The sequence below is a fragment of the Vipera berus genome (genome assembly GCF_964194415.1).
Source record: "Vipera berus genome assembly, chromosome: 1".
In the NCBI taxonomy this organism is placed as follows: Eukaryota; Metazoa; Chordata; class Lepidosauria; order Squamata; family Viperidae; genus Vipera; species Vipera berus.
Window position 1 is genome coordinate 354650860 of NC_138202.1, and position 17985 is coordinate 354668844.

The following is a 17985-nucleotide window of genomic DNA, read 5'->3' on the forward strand; positions in this document are numbered from 1 at the left end:
ACAGAGATGCATTAGGCAGCCCCAAAGATGAGAAAGGAATGGAGGATCATACAGAGGTGCAATATGCAGCCTCCAGCAAAGCCTTTTTATTAATTTATAAAAACACACTATGCACATTTCCTGATTTCTTGAGTTCACGAACGTGTATAAAACAATATTTATATTTCTAAATCCAGGTCAAGCATTGTTTTGTGAAGGTTACCTGTTTTAAATTTAAATCTTATTTTTTTAAAAAATCTTGTCTTTTCCTCCAATGTTCACCACTGGATGCCAATCCAAGCCGTTTTTCTCAGATGTCAGCAATCAATTTTGGGGCACAGCAAAGGTAATTATTGGGTAAGCTATTGTAGGTCATAACTCATCATTAGAGGTGCTATCTGGCTGAGATCCATCATACAGGCAATTTAGTTGAGTAAACAGATATAATTGATGGAAAATAACCACCAATACAACGATCTTTTTAAAGCCAAGTGTAACATACTTACTGTAGGAAGAGGCAAAAGAATAAAGCAAGCTTTTGTAGTCATCAGAGAATTATTCTGATTAATAATTCATTACGGAGGAAGTTCACATTAAAATCTTGAATTTTCATCCTGAATTTGTACTGTATTTCCTTGACTGCCCCCGAGATTTAAGTTTTAAAGCAATTAACATTAAAATCTTGAATTTTCAACCTGAATTTCTACTGTATTTCCTTGACTGCCCCTGAGATTTAAGTTTTAAAGTAATTAACATGAAAATCTTGAATTTTCAACCTGAATTTGTACTGTGTTTCTTTGATTGCCCCTGAGATTTAAGTTTTAAAGCAATTTTAGTCGTTCCCGTTTTCTATTGCCGGGGAACTGTCCGCCCCTTCAGGTGCTGAAATTGGGTAACTGTACAATAACTGTATTGTAAATCTGCATTCAGAACCCATCGAAAATCAACCATTTTTATCTTTAATCATCTTATTTAAAGAAAGGGAGGACTACAAACTCAATCAGAATAAATCAGATTGATAGGTACTTCCCAAAAGATCTGAGAGAGAGAGACACACACAGAGAGATGTCATAAAAAATAGCCCTTGACCTACAACCACAATCAGGACCAAAATTTCCATTGCTAAACAAGGCAATTAATAACAGAACAGAACAGAATAGAATAATGAAAGAACAGAACAGAACAGAATAGAATAGAGCTGGAAGGGACCTTGGAGGTCTTCTAGTCCAGCCCCTGCTTAAACAGGAGAACTTATGGCTGCCTAGCCTCTTCCTAAAAATCTCCAATTCTTAAATGAGTCATGCCTGCTTTTATGATCTTTTTTGCCATGGTTATTAAACATATCACTGCAGCTGTTAAGTGAATCATACAGTTGTTAAGTGAATCTGGTTTTCCCCATTGACTTTGCTTATTGGAAAATAACCCCAGGAAGCTGCAGCAAACATTGCTATTACATGCCAATTGTAAATCTTCCAATTTATCATGGGGATGCAACGATGGTCGTAAGTATGAGGACTGGCCATAAGTCACTTTTTTATGATGGTGTAACCCTGAATGGTCACTAAACCAATGGTTGTGAGTTGAGGACTACCTGTATTCTGTCATGCTCCTTTGTACGAAGTTTTACATGTCTTCCACCCACTCCCTTTCCAATCTATTACTTTGGAGTAAGCCCCATTGGACTTAAAAAATGGGATTTATTTCTGAGCAGACCTGTAAAGGACAGCACCATCTATCACAACGGTTGTTGATAATTCACAAGAGATGGACATTCACAGGTCCAGAAAGTCACCCCAAATTAGGTCTGTTCAATGGCTTGTACTTGAATGCGGTTATTGGAAGGAAGTTTTAGAAACCTGAGCTTGTGTCCCAGCTTCTTCATATTCAGAGAATATATGATGGGATCTCCCAGTGAGTTAATGGTGATCATCATCACCGTGAGGTTTCTGAAGATATAGATAGCTTGAGAATGCTCACTGGGACACTGTTGAGTGGCTGAATCAAACACCACCCCGACAAAGAAAGGCGCGTAGGAAAACAAAGCTAAAACCCAGATCAATACACTGGTTCTGGCCACTTGGACTTCAGCTAGACGGTAGGTAGCCTGGCACTGTCCTAGGGTTTCCATAGTTCCTTTGTGTTTCCTCAAAAAGATGATGATGTTTGCATAAGTGAAGAGCGGTAGAACTAGCACCACTAGACAGTGAGGAATGGTGATGAAGGTGAGGTAGTCCATGCACAACGGACTGTACAAGGCAGAAATTTTATCCTTCTCCAAGCAGTTCCACCCCATGAGAGGCATGAAACCCAAGGAGAAGGCACACGCCCAGATAACCAACGTGGTACTCAAAATCTGGTTCCTGGTAATTCGGTATCTCATCCTTAAGCATCTGGATACAGCCAAGTAGCGTTCGATCCCAATGACGACTAAGTTATAAATGGTGGCCAGGATTGACATGGCATAGAAGGCGTAAGCTCTGAGGAGTTGCTTGGACCCCACGACGGTGCTTTGAGGGTCGGTGATGAACAGCATGGCAATCCAGAAGCCCGAAGAGCCACAGAGGAAGTCGGAGATGGCCAAGTTGCAGAAAAGGATGAAGATGGGTTTGTGCAAGTCCTTGGAGAACACCACCCCAAGAACCACGCCAGAGTTGAAGATGGCCGAGATAAAGGTGATGACAAGTTGAGGGATGCCCAATGCCAGCACCAGGTGGACGTTCCATACGGGAGCAGTGATGTTGTATAAACAATCATGCTTTCGGATCATGGTGAGGATCAGCCCTGAGCCTTAGGCCACCATTGAAGCTGAGAAGGAAGATGTCAGAATGGAAGGCGGAAGCCAAGAACCCAGGTCAAAAGCGAGATCAGGAGACCCACAGATTCTTATTCATGCGCTATCTGGACCTTGGAAGGAAACTTTTCTGATTGAAGAGCTGGGATCCTTACTGCCATTGAACATATTCCAAGCCGTGGTCCTTGTTCGTCATATGGGACCACAACTCACCCAGCTGAAGACGTAGATAAACTTGAAGATTTGAAGATTCTCCAAAGCATCTTAGAGCAAGAGAAGATGGGTGGAAGATCATTAAAGAGATATCCAGTCTGGAACTAAGGAGAAGTTTCCTGACAGTGAAAACAATCTATCAGTGAAATGACCTGCCTTCAGAGGTTGTGGATGCTTCATCCCTGGAAGTTTTCAAGAAGAGATTGAACAGCCATTTGTCCAGTATGGTATAAGCAGGGGTTTGGACTAGAAGACCTCCAAGGTCCCTTCTGACCCTATGATTCTGTGTCTGGTGCAACAGCCTCTTTTTCATCTCCTATTCTGCAGCACGACGGCAATGGGCACAATGACCTCCTGTCCTGCTGATCCGAGGAGAGAAGACTCAACATTACACATTCCTGTTTTCCTTGTTATCACCCAAACAGTGAGTTAAACGTTAACTCCCAGACGTCTAATCAGGAGGGCTATCAGCTCCTTACTCCAAGGTTGCTAGGTTGATCTCACGTAGCAAAGGTATCCAATAGGTTCTAGCTAATCTCTGCCCGGTGGAGCTGCCTACACAGGAATGACATTAATTAAAGGACAAATATGGCTAATGAAAAGCAAACAGAGATATTTCCATTCCTTCCGTACCTTCAGCTGTCACCAAGCTGATGTCCCTTAGATCAAGGCTGTCCAACGTTGGCGACTTTGAGTCTGGTGGACTTCACGCTGGCTGGGGAATTCTGGGAACTGAAGTCCACCAGTCTTAAGGTTGCCAAGGCTGGATATCTCTACCTTCAATGAAGGAGAATATTTGTAGCTCAGGGTGGACATGAGGGGTCCTTGGTGCCCTCTGAGCTTGCTTGTTTTCTTGCAGATGTTTCATTACCCTTACTAGGTAACATCATTAGTGCTAGTAAGGTGTGCTATTTGCTGTCAATTTATATTCTTGTGTCTTGCCTGTCTAGATGGGTCTTAGGGATTCTTTGGTTGGACTGTTTACTAATGGCTCTTTGGAAGTTTCTCGAATGGGGGTATTGCTTCCTTCATTGTTCATCTGAAGGTGACCTTGGAGTTAATCTATGCTGATCTGGGTGCTGATTACTGGTGGAGAGGTGCTGGAGTCTTTTTCTCCTTGGGGCTGGTTGATTGTCTCTTTTGCATAGTCTATGATGATGGTGATGATGATGATGATGATGATGATGATAATAATAATAATAATAATAATAATAATAATAATAATAATAATAATAATAATAATAATAATAATAATAATAATAATAATAGTTGGAAGGGGCCTTGGAAGTCATCTAGTCCAACCCCCTGCTCAGGCAGGAAACCTTATATCATTTCAGACAAAAGGGGGCGGGGAAGGAAGCAACCACTTAAGGAACTGTCAGTTGCTAGGGCTGTTAAGTCTTCTTCCTGTCCAGGTAATAAAAAATTCTAATGGAATCTCCTGGACAGTTAAAAAGAAAATTTGCAAACAGGCACATTTAGCCAGTTTAGTCTAGTAGTTAAGGTATCAGGCAATGATGATGATGATGACAACGACAACAACAATAACAACAACAACAACAATGATGATGATGATGATGATGATGTTGAAAGAGACTATGGAGGTCATCTAGTCCACTATGGAGGTCGTCTAGTCCAACCCCCTGCTCAGGCAAGAAACCCTAGACAAATGGCTGTCCAGTCTCTTCTTTAAAACTTCCAGTGTTGGAGCATTCACCGCTTCTGGAGGCAGGTTGTTCCACTGGTTAATTGTTCTAACTGTCAGGAAGTTTCTCCTTAGTTCTAGGTTGCTTCTCTCCTTGGTCAGTTTCCATCCGTTGCTTCTTCTCCTGCCTTCAGGTGCTTTGGAGAATAGCTTGACTCCCTCTTCTTTGGGACAACCCCTGAGATATTGGAAGACTGCTATCATGTCACCCCTCACCCTTCTCTTCATTAAACTACACATACCCAATTCCAGCAACTGTTCCCTATATGTTTTAGCCTCCAGTCTCCCAATCATCTTTGTTGCTCTTCTCTGCACTCTTTCTAGAGTCTCAACATCTTTTTTTACATCGTGGTGACCAAAGCTGGATGCAGTATTCCAGGTGTGGCCTTACCAAGGCATTGTAAAGTGGTATTAGTACTTCACATGATCTTGATTCTATCCGTCTGTTAATGCAGCCTAGCACTGCGTTGGCTTTTTTGGCAGCTGCAGCACACGGCTGGCTCCTATTTAAGTGATTGCCCACTAGATCCCTCTCACGTGTCTATGTGCCTATTGATGGCTGATTTGTCAGAGTGCCAGGCTTCTAGAAATTCCCTGGCATTTATGGACTTGGCCTGGTCTAGGGTGGTCACATTTTCCCAATTGAAACTATAATTAAATCAGCCTATATGTTGTGAAATTGAAGAATTTTCATCCTGCCTTTTGATTGCCAGCTGGTGTTCATGGATGCGTCCTGCCAGTCTTCTGCCTGTTTGTCCTACCTTCTCTGCTTTTGATTGTTATGATTAGCTTCAACTTAGCTTATGACAGTCAATGATGTTGGGGGTAATCTAAAATACCTACAAAGTCCTACATGGAATCTGGCCAATATCGGGAATAGAATGGAATGGAATGGAATGGAATGGAATGGAATGGAATAGAATAGAATGGAATAGAATAGAATAGAATAGAATAGAATAGAATAGAATAGAATAGAATAGAATAGAATAGAATAGAATAGAATAGAATAGAATAGAATAGAATAGAATAGAATAGAATAGAATAGAATAGAATAGAGAATAGAGAATAGAGAATAGAGAATAGAGAATAGAGAATAGAATGGAACGGAACGGAACGGAACAGAATAAGAGCTGGAAGGGACCTTGGAGGTCTTCTAGACCAGCCCCTTGCTCAAGCAGGAGGACCTATACCATCTCAGACAGGTGATTGTCCAGTCTCTTTTTAAAAACTTCCAGCAATGTAAATCTTGTAGCCCTTTGGAAAGTTCAACTGAGTAGCCACTCAAGGGAGCAACATTGGTATTTTATTTCATTTTTTTAATGTCTTAATAAAATATATGTGACTGCTCAAGAAAACAAAAAGAGACACACAAAAAACTCAGAGGGCAGACCTGATGGACCACTGGGTCTTTTTTCTGCCATTAGCTTTCTATATTTCTATGTTTCTATCTCACAGTGCAGGTAGTCCTCAACTTACAACCACAACTGAGCCCGCAATTTATGTTGCTAAGTGAGACATTTGTTAAGTGAGTTTTGCCCCATTTTATGACTTTTTTGCCACATTTGTTAAGCGAATCACTGCAGTTGTTCAGTTAGTAACCTGGTTGTTAAGTGAATTTGACTTCCCCCATTGACTTTGCTTGTCAGAAGGTCGCAAAATTTGATCACGTGGCCCTGGGACACTGCAACCGTCATAAATATGAACCAGATATCCAGCATCTGAATGTAAGTCACGTGACCATGAGGAGGCTGCAATGGTTGTAAGGTGAAAAACGGTCATAAGTCACTTTATTCAGTGCCGTTGTAACTTTGAATGGTCACTAAATGAACTGTTGTAAGTCGAGGATTACCTGTGACTCTTGAGTGGCATACTGTATAACAGACATGTCAAACACAAGGCCCGGGGGCTGGATCTGGCCCGCGAAGTAGTTTCATGTGGCCTGCGAAGCCATCCTGGAAACAGTGAGGGAATGGCCCCCACTGCCTTGGCCCTGGCCCAGAGACCCTCCTCCTGCCAGAGACCCTCAGATCTGTCCCACTCCTGCCCAGGCCCCCCTATTAGGCACCCTTGATGCGAACGATGTAGAGCTGGCCACGCCCACCCAGTAGGCCATACGCACTCTAGCCACGCCCACCCAGTAGGCCACGCCCACCCTGGCCATACCCACCCGGCCCCTTGAGGGCAACCGCAATGCTGATGCGGCCCTCAATGAAATTGAGTTTGACACCCCTGCTGTATAACAATCCAACAAAAGATTATGCTTGTATTGGACCAGCAGGTGGCACCACCTATTTAATTTGGCTGATCTCAGAAAGTTGATGTATATTTGGATGGGAGACCAGTAGGAAATCCCTCATGAAAAAGCACCTTTGGGATTCTTTTCCGTCTGTTACAACTGGGACTGCCCAGGGAAATGTTACATTTTTTCCCAGGAAAGATAGATCAACTATCAAAGTCACAATCATCCTGTCACTCCAGAGCAGACATGCCATAAAAATACACGGAACAGCTGGTGGTTTACTGCTGAGTTCTTGGCACCAGCTTTTTTTACGTGACTTCATTCAGTTATCAAAACTGTCGGATTTGACTGCTGCAATGGCTATTTGGGGAAATAAAACTGACATTGCAGTTGGAGTGTGAAAGGAAACGCTCTTCAGCCAAGAAGTGGGCTTGCTGAAAACCAGGATGTCCTTTGCCAATAGGAGGAAAGTCCACCCAGAGGTGACACACACAGTCCTTAAAAGACGATGATCAGCACTGACATCTAAAAAAAAACCCACGTCCTTCTTTGAAGGACGTGACCTTTCGATTCTTGGTTGCTTCAGGAAAAGCAGATTCTGCTTCCAAAGGTCAAGAAAGGAAGATTAGACTTGGACACTAGGATTTTGTGGAGTAGAAAGTGGCCTGTAGGTGGATCCCGTGATGTCGCAACATACCAGAGTATGAGGAAGGTCAACACTTTCCAGATTGTAAGGGCAACGTCATTCTTGTCATGGTGTAGTTTTGAGTTTTCTCCTGCAAACATCCTTGGAAGTCCACAATTAAAATTTCTCTGTGGGGTCCCTGGTACTCTTTCAGCTTGGCAGATTTCTTGCAGACATTTCAAGACCCAACTATGTAACATCATCAGTGCTAGAAGGGGTGGCAGTTAGCTCTCTGTTTATATACTAGTGGCCTTGCCCTGTCATCTCTTCACCAGCAATCAACACGCAGATAACAACAACAACAACAACCTTATTGTCACTTTGAATGTACACCAATCGGCATACATCAGAAAGAAATTTATTGCATACAGCTCTCAAAGGGCCAACACCTCCAATATACACTCCTTGTTCGTGGCCAGCTGAAGTTTCAGATCGTCCATTTTAGTCTCTAGGGAGTGAACGATGGCCAACAAGACAGTTGGAAATGGAGCTCCATGTGGATTATCCCTCTAATTAGCTTGCATTCCTGCACCACAACTTCGCCTCCTTTCCTTTTTCTGATCAGGACTCTTCTACCTTTTCTTTAAAGAGGCCTAGCTCCTTTTCACCCCTGGAGATAAGCAGAGATTAACACCAAGGTTAATACTATACTGCTCAAAAAAAAATAAAATAAAGGGAACACAAGATAAGACATCCTACTATTAAATACAGTACATTGTGTTGTTTAAGTGTTCCCTTTATTTTTTTGAGCAGTATAGATCAACAATCAAACAGTAAACAATACTCCAATGAAAGAACTAACAACACAGACAAACTAACAGTAAACAACAGCCTAATCAAGGAACCACCAAGAACACTCCCACCAACAATGATAGGGCAAGCCCCGGTATATAAACAACCCCACTTCTTGCACTGATGAAGTTACCTAGTTGGGTCATGAAATGTCTGCAAGTAAACAACCAAGCTCAGAGAGCATCAAGGTCTTCCCAGTCCTCCTCCTTCTCCTCCTCCTCCTCCTCCTCCTCCTCCTCCTCCTCCTCCCAAACCCACTCCCTTCTAGCACTGATAATGTTACCTAGTTGGGTCATGAAATATCTGCAAGTAAACAACCAAGCTCAGAGAGCATCAAGGTCTTCCCAGTCCTCCTCCTCCTCCTCCTCCTCCTCCTCCTCCTCCTCCTCCTCCTCCTCCTCCTCCTCCTCCTCCTCACAAACCCACTCCCTTCTAGCACTGATAATGTTACCTAGTTGGGTCATGAAATATCTGCAAGTAAACAACCAAGCTCAGAGAGCATCAAGGTCTTCCCAGTCCTCCTCCTCCTCCTCCTCCTCCTCCTCCTCCTCCTCCTCCTCCTCCTCCTCCTCACAAACCCACTCCCTTCTAGCACTGATAATGTTACCTAGTTGGGTCATGAAATATCTGCAAGTAAACAACCAAGCTCAGAGAGCATCAAGGTCTTCCCAGTCCTCCTCCTCCTCCTCCTCCTCCTCCTCCTCCTCCTCCTCCTCCTCCTCCTCCTCCTCCTCCTCCTCCTCCTCCTCCTCCCAAACCCACTCCCTTCTAGCACTGATAATGTTACCTAGTTGGGTCATGAAATATGGCTTCTCGCAAACAAAGTCAATGGGGGAAGATGGATTGGCTTAACAAGGATGTGACTGTCTTAAGGACTGCAGCGATTCACTTAACAGCTATGGCAAAAAGGTTATAAAGAACCATGGTGGCGCAGCGGTTAGAATGCAATGCTGCAGGCTACTTTTGCTGCCTGCCGGCTGCCAGCAGTTCAGCAGTTCGAGTCTCACCATCTCAAGGTTGACTCAGCCTTCCATCCTCCCGAGGTCGGTAAAATGATGACCCAGATTGCTGGGGGCCATAGGCTGACTCTGTAAACTGCTTAGAGAAGGCTGTGAAGCACTGTGAAGCGGTATATAAGTCTAAGGGCTATTGTTATTCTTCCTTCCTTCTCTTCCTTCTTTTTCTCCCTCTTTTTCCCTTCCTTCCTTCTTTCCTTCACTCCTTCCTTTTTTCTCTCCCCCCATTTCTCCTTCCTTCCTTCCTTCCTTCCTTCCTTCCTTCCTTCCTTCCTTCCTTCCTTCCTTCCTTCCTTCTTTCCTTCCTTCCTTCCTTCCTTCCTTCCTTCCTTCCTTCCTTCCTTCCTTCCTTCTCATGGTGGCACAGTGGTTAGAATGTGGTATTGCAGGCTAATTTTGCCCACTGCCAGCAGTTCGATCCTGACTGGCTCAAGGTTGACCCATCCTTCCATCCTTCCGAGGTTGGTAAAATGAGGACCCAGATTGTTGGGGGCAAATATGCTGACTCTGTAAACCGCTTAGAGAGGGCTGTAAAGCACTGTGAAGCGGGATATAATTGGGTGCAACTTACTTAACAATTGTCTTGCTTAGCAATGGAAATTCTGGTGCCAGCTGTGGTGATCACATGGGTGATCACACGACCCCAGGATGCCGCAACCATCCATGCCAGTTGCCAAGCAACCAAATATTGATCAAGCAGCCCTGGGGATGCTGCAACAGTTGCAAAGTTGAGGATGAGTTGCAAGTCCCCTTTTTTCAGTGCCGTTGCATCTTCGAACAGTTGCCAAGTGAATGGTTGCACGCTGAGGACTATCTGCATGGGAAGAATCCTGCAGCTGGGCAGAATTCTGTGCAGCCTTCATCCAGACACTGTGTGAATTCACATGCCCACCGCCAATTCTCCATGCAGGCATCTGAGTGAGGTGATACCCTTCCCCAATTCAAAGGAAACCGCCCCCCCCCCCGCCCGTCTTCAGAAATCCAAGCTAACACACTTTAACCATCAGGTCTTACCTGAAAGAGGCTTAATTTTAATCACCTTTTGTGTTTCCTTATCACCCAGTTCGGCTTCCCAGCTGTAAAACCAAACTGCCTACAGCAAACGTAGGGCTCCATCCAGAGAGATAAGGCTATTTCTGGGGAATAAACCTGCTGGCAACCAGGGCAATAAATTGCCATAAAAATAAAAGTTGGTAAAAGGATGCACAGTTCATCGCCTATGATGAATTAACTGTGGCAGAGATAAGCACTGACATGACATTTGCAAATCACTTTGATGCGTAGCCTTGAAAGTTCTCCCTTATTTCCCTGTTCTGCGGTTATTGCTGGATAAAAGTCACAAGTTAGACACAGCTGCGGTTGGGGTATTTCACCATTTTTCCCCTGCCCCCCCTTTCCATTCAGTGTTATAAAAGAGACTTATTAAATGGTATTCCAAAGCTTTTGCATGAAATTCTGATCAGATGCATTTATCTAAAGCAGCGTATATGTGTGTGTGTGTGTGAGAGAGAGAGAGAGAGAGAGACAGAGAGACAGAGAGAAGTTTTCTCTTTCAGGGGAACACTGCTTCTCTTTTTTAATGATGTTGTTAGTTGCGAAGTCGTGTCCGACCCATCGCGACCCCACGGACAACGTTCCTCCAGGCCTTCCTAAGTCGCATTTTTCAGTGATATTGTAACATTGAACAATCACTAAATGAAGTGGTGTAAATCGAGCACTACCTATATTTCTTTCTTATGGATTTCCCCAAACCAGCAACAACTATTTCTGGTTTAAAAACATCAGATGAAACTTAAACAACCATTTTAGCAAGAAACTTCTTTTTTTAAAAAAACAACATGCAAAAAGTCCCAAGTTCAGGGATGGACAGGCTGGAAAAACATCCAAAAAAACAGGTAATGGGGAGGACGTGGGAAAGGAAATACTTCTCTAGAATAGATAAGAGATGAACTAGATGGGGCGGGGAATTGATCTGACCGAAAACTCACCGGCATTTTTTTTGTTGACGCTCAGCGGAAATTCTGAATTCTGCAGAAAAAGGGTGGCTGTGCAAGTTCACACCGATTGACTGACTATCCATTCCCTCCGCCCTTGAGGTTTTCATTATAAAATTGGGAGGCAATAGATAGATAGACAGCTGGAGAGATTTGCATAAAAGTCAGCAAAGTCTTTTTAATTTGCTTCCTATTTGTTCTTGTTAGTTGCGAAGTCGTGTCCGACCCATCGCGACCCTATGGACAACGTTCCTCCGGGCCTTCCTGTCCTCTACCATCTTCTGGAGTCCATTTAGGCTCACAGCTCCTGCTTCAGTGACTCCATCCAGCCACCTCGTTCTCTCTCGTCCCCTTCTTCTCTTGCCCTCAACCTTTCCCAGCATTAGGCTCTTCTCCAGTGAGTCCTTCCTTCTCATTAGGTGGCCAAAGTATTTGAGTTTTAGCTTCAGGATCTGGCCTTCTAAAGAGCAGTCAGGGTTGATCTCCTCTAGGACTGACCGGTTTGATCGCCTTGCAGTCCAAGGGACTCGCAGGAGTCTTCTCCAGCACCAGAGTTCAAAGGCCTCAATTCTTTGGCGCTCGGCCTTTCTTATGGTCCAACTTTCACAGCCATACACTGCAACTGGGAAGACCATAGCCTTGACTATACACACTTTTGTTGACAGGGTGATGTCTCTGCTTTTTAGTGTGCTGTCTAGATTTGCCATGGCTTTCCTCCCCAGGAGCAAGCGTCTTTTAATTTCTTGGCTACAGTCCCCATCTGCGGTGATCTTGGAGCCCAGGAAAATAAAATCTGTCACTACCTCCATTTCTTCCCCACCTTTTTTAATGATAACTTTACTAAAATGTGGTAAACCGGAAAGATAAAAAACTAACAGAAATTAATAATTAAGATAGGACAAAGGGAAGGAAGGAAGGAAGGAAGGAAGGAAGGGAGGGAGGGAGGGAGGGAGGGAGGGAGGGAAGGAAGGAAGGAAGGAAGGAATAGAAAGGAAAAGGAAAAGGAAGGAAAGGAGGGAGGGAGGGAGGAAAGAATAGAAAGAAAAAGGGGCAGGAAAGAATGGGGAAACGGAGGGAGGGAGGGCAGGAGGAAAATATAAAGAAATCATTTCCAAATTTCCTTTAGGACCATCATTGGTATAAATTGACTAAATGGTTAGAACATTTTTCATTTTTTCTGTAGGTGGGGGGAACCACTGTTTTTTCCCAAAGACCTGCAAAGAGCACACTTTCCGTAGTTGTGTGCTGTATCTTCTGGGACTAAACTGTATTCCCGAGAAACGCTTGACACGTTTCTTTTTCTCTTGAAACGAAATCAGCCAATTCCACAACACTATCCCTGCCTTGCTATTTCTTTTCCAATTCCCAAAAGCAGCAATGGCAAATTGTGGAGCCGCCCTGACTTTCTGTAGAAACATATTTTACGTATTTTGTTTTTGGACACAAACAGCATACTTGAAAGACAAGTAACCCATTAAGCCAAATTTATCGGGTTGTTTGCTCTTTACGTAAGTGAGACAAACACTTTCTCAGTTCCGGCTTAACCCCTGGCAAACGAGTAGTCCTCAACTTACATCCATTCATTTAGTGAGCGCTCAAAATTACAATGACACTGAAAAAAGTGACACGACTGTTTTTCACATGTACAACCATTGCAGCATCCCCGTGGTCACATGATCAGAATTCAAACGCTTGGCAACTGGCATGTACTTATGACTGTTGCAGTGTCCCCGGGGGTCACGTGTTCCCCTTTTGCGACCTTCTGACAAGCAAAGTCAATGGGGAAGCCAGATTCATTTAACAACCGTGTTGCTAAAATAACAGCTGCAGTGATTTCACTTAACAACTGTGGCAAGAAAAGTTTGCAAAATGGGGGAAAACACTTGCTGAGGAAAGGAAAGTTGGGGCTAGATAACAGTCATGTCAAGGATCACATGTATTCAGTGATACAGGTAGTCCTCGACTTATGACCACAACTGAGCCCAAAATCTATGCTGCTAAAGTGACCATCATAAATGTGAGCCACTGGGCAAGCGTCTGAATTTTGATCCCGTGATCAGTGGGATGTTGCAAAGTAGCAACTGAAAAACGGTCATAGGGATCTTTTTTCAGCGCTGTTGTAACTTTGAACGGCACTAAACAAACCGTTGTAAGTTGAGGACTACCTATATTAGCCAGTGCCCAGTCTTGGCTAGAAGGTAGCGGGTACAGAATTACTTAACAACATACAATATGCTTTAGCGAAACGCTTCCAGTTTCAACAGGGTGTGGCCAATGCAAGTTCCACCTGTGTGTTTTATGCGCGTTACATAATCACAACCACACCTTGACAACCGCTGGGTTCCAAGGACAAGAACAGCTATCCTTTTATCACTGTATTCATCCAGATAATGATAAGTAAATGTTAAATGATAAGAGACAAAACAATTGCATAAGGGTATTTATCCATAGTGCATTGACATCGCACAATGGAAAAGATGTTGTGAAGCTGATGGAGTTGTCTGAGATGGCAAAACTGACAGCTTTGGTTAAAAAAAAAGATATTGACTAAATTTATTACCGATTGGAAAGCCCTTTTGGACTTTTTGTGGGAAAGAGATTACAAAATGAAATTATGACATACAGATTTAATGACTAGCAACGTTCAGAGATCATAAAAAATGTTAAGTTGTAATTTTAGAGTTAAAGAGGAACTTAAGGTTTACTTGTATCTGCTATAAAAAGAGGCGGAAGTCATTATTTTTTGGTGTATTTTGATTTCTTGTTATATTTTTTTATTTTATTCCACAGATCTACTTCTTACTCTTTTTTTCTCTATTCTATCCTCTTTACTCCTTCCCTTCTTAATCTTTAATGGGTTTTTGTTAGTTTTTAACTTTTTTACATTAAAACTGAATAGAGTTATTATTTAAAGAGTGTGGTGGCGCATCAGCTCCCTCTGTTCCTGGAGGAAACTGATTATCTGGACCCGTACCAATCGGGCTTCAGGCCCGGACACAGCACGGAGACGGCATTGGTCGCGCTGGTGAATGATCTCTGGAGGGCTAGGGACAGGGGTTGTTCCTCTGTCCTGGTCCTATTAGATCTCTCAGCGGCTTTCGATACCATCGACCATGGTATCTTGCTGCGGCGTCTCAGGGGGCTGGGAGTGAGAGGCACCGTTTTACGGTGGTTCTCCTCCTACCTCCAGGGCCGCTCGCAGTCGGTGTTGACAGGAGGGCAGAGATCCGCCCCGAGGTCTCTCATTTGTGGAGTTCCTCAGGGGTCGGTTCTCTCGCCCCTCCTGTTCAACATCTATATGAAGCCGCTGGGCGAGATCATTCGTGGTTTTGGGGTGGGGTATCACCAGTACGCTGATGATACCCAACTTTTTCTTTCCACCCCGAACCAACCCAGTGATGCCCTCTCCGTGATGTCCCGGTGCCTGGAGGCGGTTCAGGTCTGGATGGGGAGAAACAGGCTTCGTCTCAATCCCGCCAAGACTGAGTGGCTGTGCATATCGGCATCTCGGGTTAACCAAGTTATTCCATCCTTAATGATGGGGGGTGAGGTGTTACCCCCCGTTGATAGGGCTCGTAACCTGGGCGTCCTCCTGGATTCACGGCTCAATTTTGAAGACCATATAGGAGCCGTGACCAGGGGAGCTTTTGCACAGGTTCGCCTGGTGCGCCAGTTGCGTCCCTATCTGGACCGAGACGCCCTACGCACAGTTACTCATGCGCTTGTGACCTCCCGTTTGGACTACTGTAACGCTCTCTACATGGGGCTGCCCTTGAAGACCACACGGAGGCTTCAACTGGTGCAGAATGCGGCCGCGCGAGTTGTAATGGGGGTCTCCCGATACTCCCATGTAACACCTCTACTCCGCGAGCTGCATTGGCTTCCGGTTGCCCTCCGGGTGAAATTCAAGGTGCTGGTTATTACCTATAAAGCCCTACATGGCCTGGGTCCGGGTTATTTGAGGGAACACCTGCTGCCGGCATCAAATGCCCTTCGCCCAGTGCGCTCCCACAGGGAGGGTCTGCTCAGGGTTCCGCCGGTGAGAGATTGCCGGCGGGTGACACCCAGGGATAGGGCCTTCGCAGTGGGAGCGCCTGCCCTCTGGAACCAGCTGCCGGTGGAGCTGAGAACTGCCCCCGACCTCCGATCATTCCGCCGGGGCCTGAAGACCTGGCTCTTTGAGCTCTCGGGCCCAGGCTGAGGAGAAATTTTTAATTGGGGTTTTAATTGTGTACAGGGTCAATTTAATATTTTTTTAATTTGGTTTTAACTTTTGTATGTTGGATTTTTTAATTCCCTGTAAACCGCCCTGAGTCCTCAGGGAAAGGGCGGTATATAAATGTAACTAAATAAGAAATAAGAAATAAATAAAAAAACACATTTATCATATTAAAAATTAAAATTGAAAAAATATATAAAGTCCCCCTTTATATATTTTTCCAATTTTAATTTTTAATATGATAAAGTTGTCATTCCAGAAACTAATTACAACATTCAACTTTCTACATACGTTTCCATGATTCTTTGTTTTATTACACACACACACACACACACACACACACACACAAATTACTTTCAGAACTTCAATTTCAGTATCTTTAAAAGGTTCAAAAGCAAATTAATTCTCCCAAACAAACAGATCAATAATTTTCATTAATAATAATATTCATTCATTTGAGATACACACACACACACAGAGAGACACACACACAAATGAAAATTATTGATCCGTTGGTTTGGGAGAATGAATTTGCTTTTGAACCTTTTGAGGATAAAACTGAAATTGAAGTTCTGAAAATAGAAACATTTCAGATACAAGGAAGGGTTTGGAATGCATATTTTTATTATTGCTATTTTTTATTAAACTTTTATTCATTAAACATGAACTTCAGTCAACTGAACAATCAAATTGTTCAGATGTTGTGCTTGCTCCATCACTGGAGGTTTCCAAGAAAAGACTTGTTTGAAATGGTCCAGGGTCTCCTGCTTGAGCATGGGGTTCGACTAGAAGACCTCCAAGGTCCCTTCCAACTCTATTGTGATTTTGACCTGCAGCCTAATTTCATCCATCTCTGTATCTGAGGAAGTCAAGCTATCCTCCAAAGCACCTGAAGGCAAGACAAGAAACTAATCAAGAAAAGTTGCAACCTGGAATTAAGGAGAAACTTCCTCACAGTGAGGACAATGAAACAGTGGAGAGAAATTGTGGGTGCTCCAACACTGGAGGCTTTTAAGAAAAGAGTGGACACCCATTTGTCTGGAATGATATGGGGTCTGCTGCTTGAGCAGGGGGTTGGACTAGATGACCTCCAAGGTCCCTTCCAACTCTGTTATTCTTTATTTGGTTAATCGGTCCCTCCCCTTGTGAAACAGGCTGATGACCTTCTATAATTCTGTTTACTCAGTGAATCTTTTTTATTTTGCTTGCTTCTTTTTCACTCTTTTTACATACACAGAATAAGAATAGGAATAACAGAGTTGGAAGGGATCTTGGAGGTCATCTAGTCCATCCCCCTGCTCAGGCAGGAAACCCTATAACCCATATACTCAAATGTTCTTTTTCCCCGCCCTTCTCCTTTCCTCTGAAAGGAAAACAGGAGCTTAAAGCAGAGATGCCACGTAAAATGCTCATTTCCTCTTTTGCTAGGAATTTGTGAAACCCTTGGATTGATATATCTCAGCACAGCAGCCATCTGGAAGCAGATTTCAGATGTCTTCCAAGATGGATGAGCATTTCTGTTTCTCCTTACAAAGGACCTACCCACCTTCCACCCTGGATGCCACATCACGTCCTCTCATAATCTGTGGAAGCCTTCTTTGAATAGGAGGCACGAATCACAATCCTGATAGATTTCACCAGCTGAAAAATCATGGAATTATTTATTATTATTATTATTTATTATATTTTTATACCGCCCTTCTCCCGAAGGACTCAGGGCGGTGTACAGGGCAATAAATAGAAAAACAAGATACAAAAGTTAAAAGCGATTAAATAAATGCCCAAGGTTAAAACAATAATTAAGATGTATTTAAAACCCCAACCCTAACCCATCAGACCAGGTCAGACTGCTCAAATAGATATGTTTTTAGATCGTGCCGGAAGGAGCGAAGGTCGGGGGCTGTCCGGAGCTCAACCGGCAAGCGGTTCCATAGGTCTGGCGCGGCCACAGAGAACGCTCTCCCCCTGGGGGTCACCAATCGGCATTCTTTGATCGGAGGCACCCTGAGGAGGCCCTCTCTGTGGGAGCGCACTGGACGAGGGCAAGATGATGTGGGCAAATTGTCAAGGTTGGGGGCAGGATAGAGATTCATCCATTAAAGCAAAAGCTGGTGATTCCCCCCCCCCCCCGGCTTTCTAAGTATTGTGTTAAAATCTGCTTTTCTATAACTTAAATTCATTATTCAGCCTTCTGCCCTCTGGGATGAGCTAAAACAGCTCTTAACAAATATTTCTGACTACAGGTAGTCCTTGACGTACGACCACAATTAGGTCCAAAATTTCTCTTGCTAAGCGAGACGTTTGTTAAGTGAGTTTTGCCCCATTTTACGAACTTCCTTGCCACAGTTTGTT

General features: G+C 43.8%; 1 protein-coding gene across 1 annotated transcript; it reads right to left on the bottom strand.

Annotated features, from left to right (window-relative positions):
- Nucleotides 1-1777: 1777 nt before the first annotated feature.
- LOC308659539 (lysophosphatidic acid receptor 1-A-like) lies at nucleotides 1778-2746 on the bottom strand (the record flags this gene model as incomplete). Its single annotated transcript, XM_081313211.1, has 1 exon — nucleotides 1778-2746. One exon carries the CDS (start codon nucleotides 2744-2746, stop codon nucleotides 1778-1780), a length of 969 nt encoding a protein of 322 aa, XP_081169337.1.
- Nucleotides 2747-17985: the final 15239 nt, after the last annotated feature.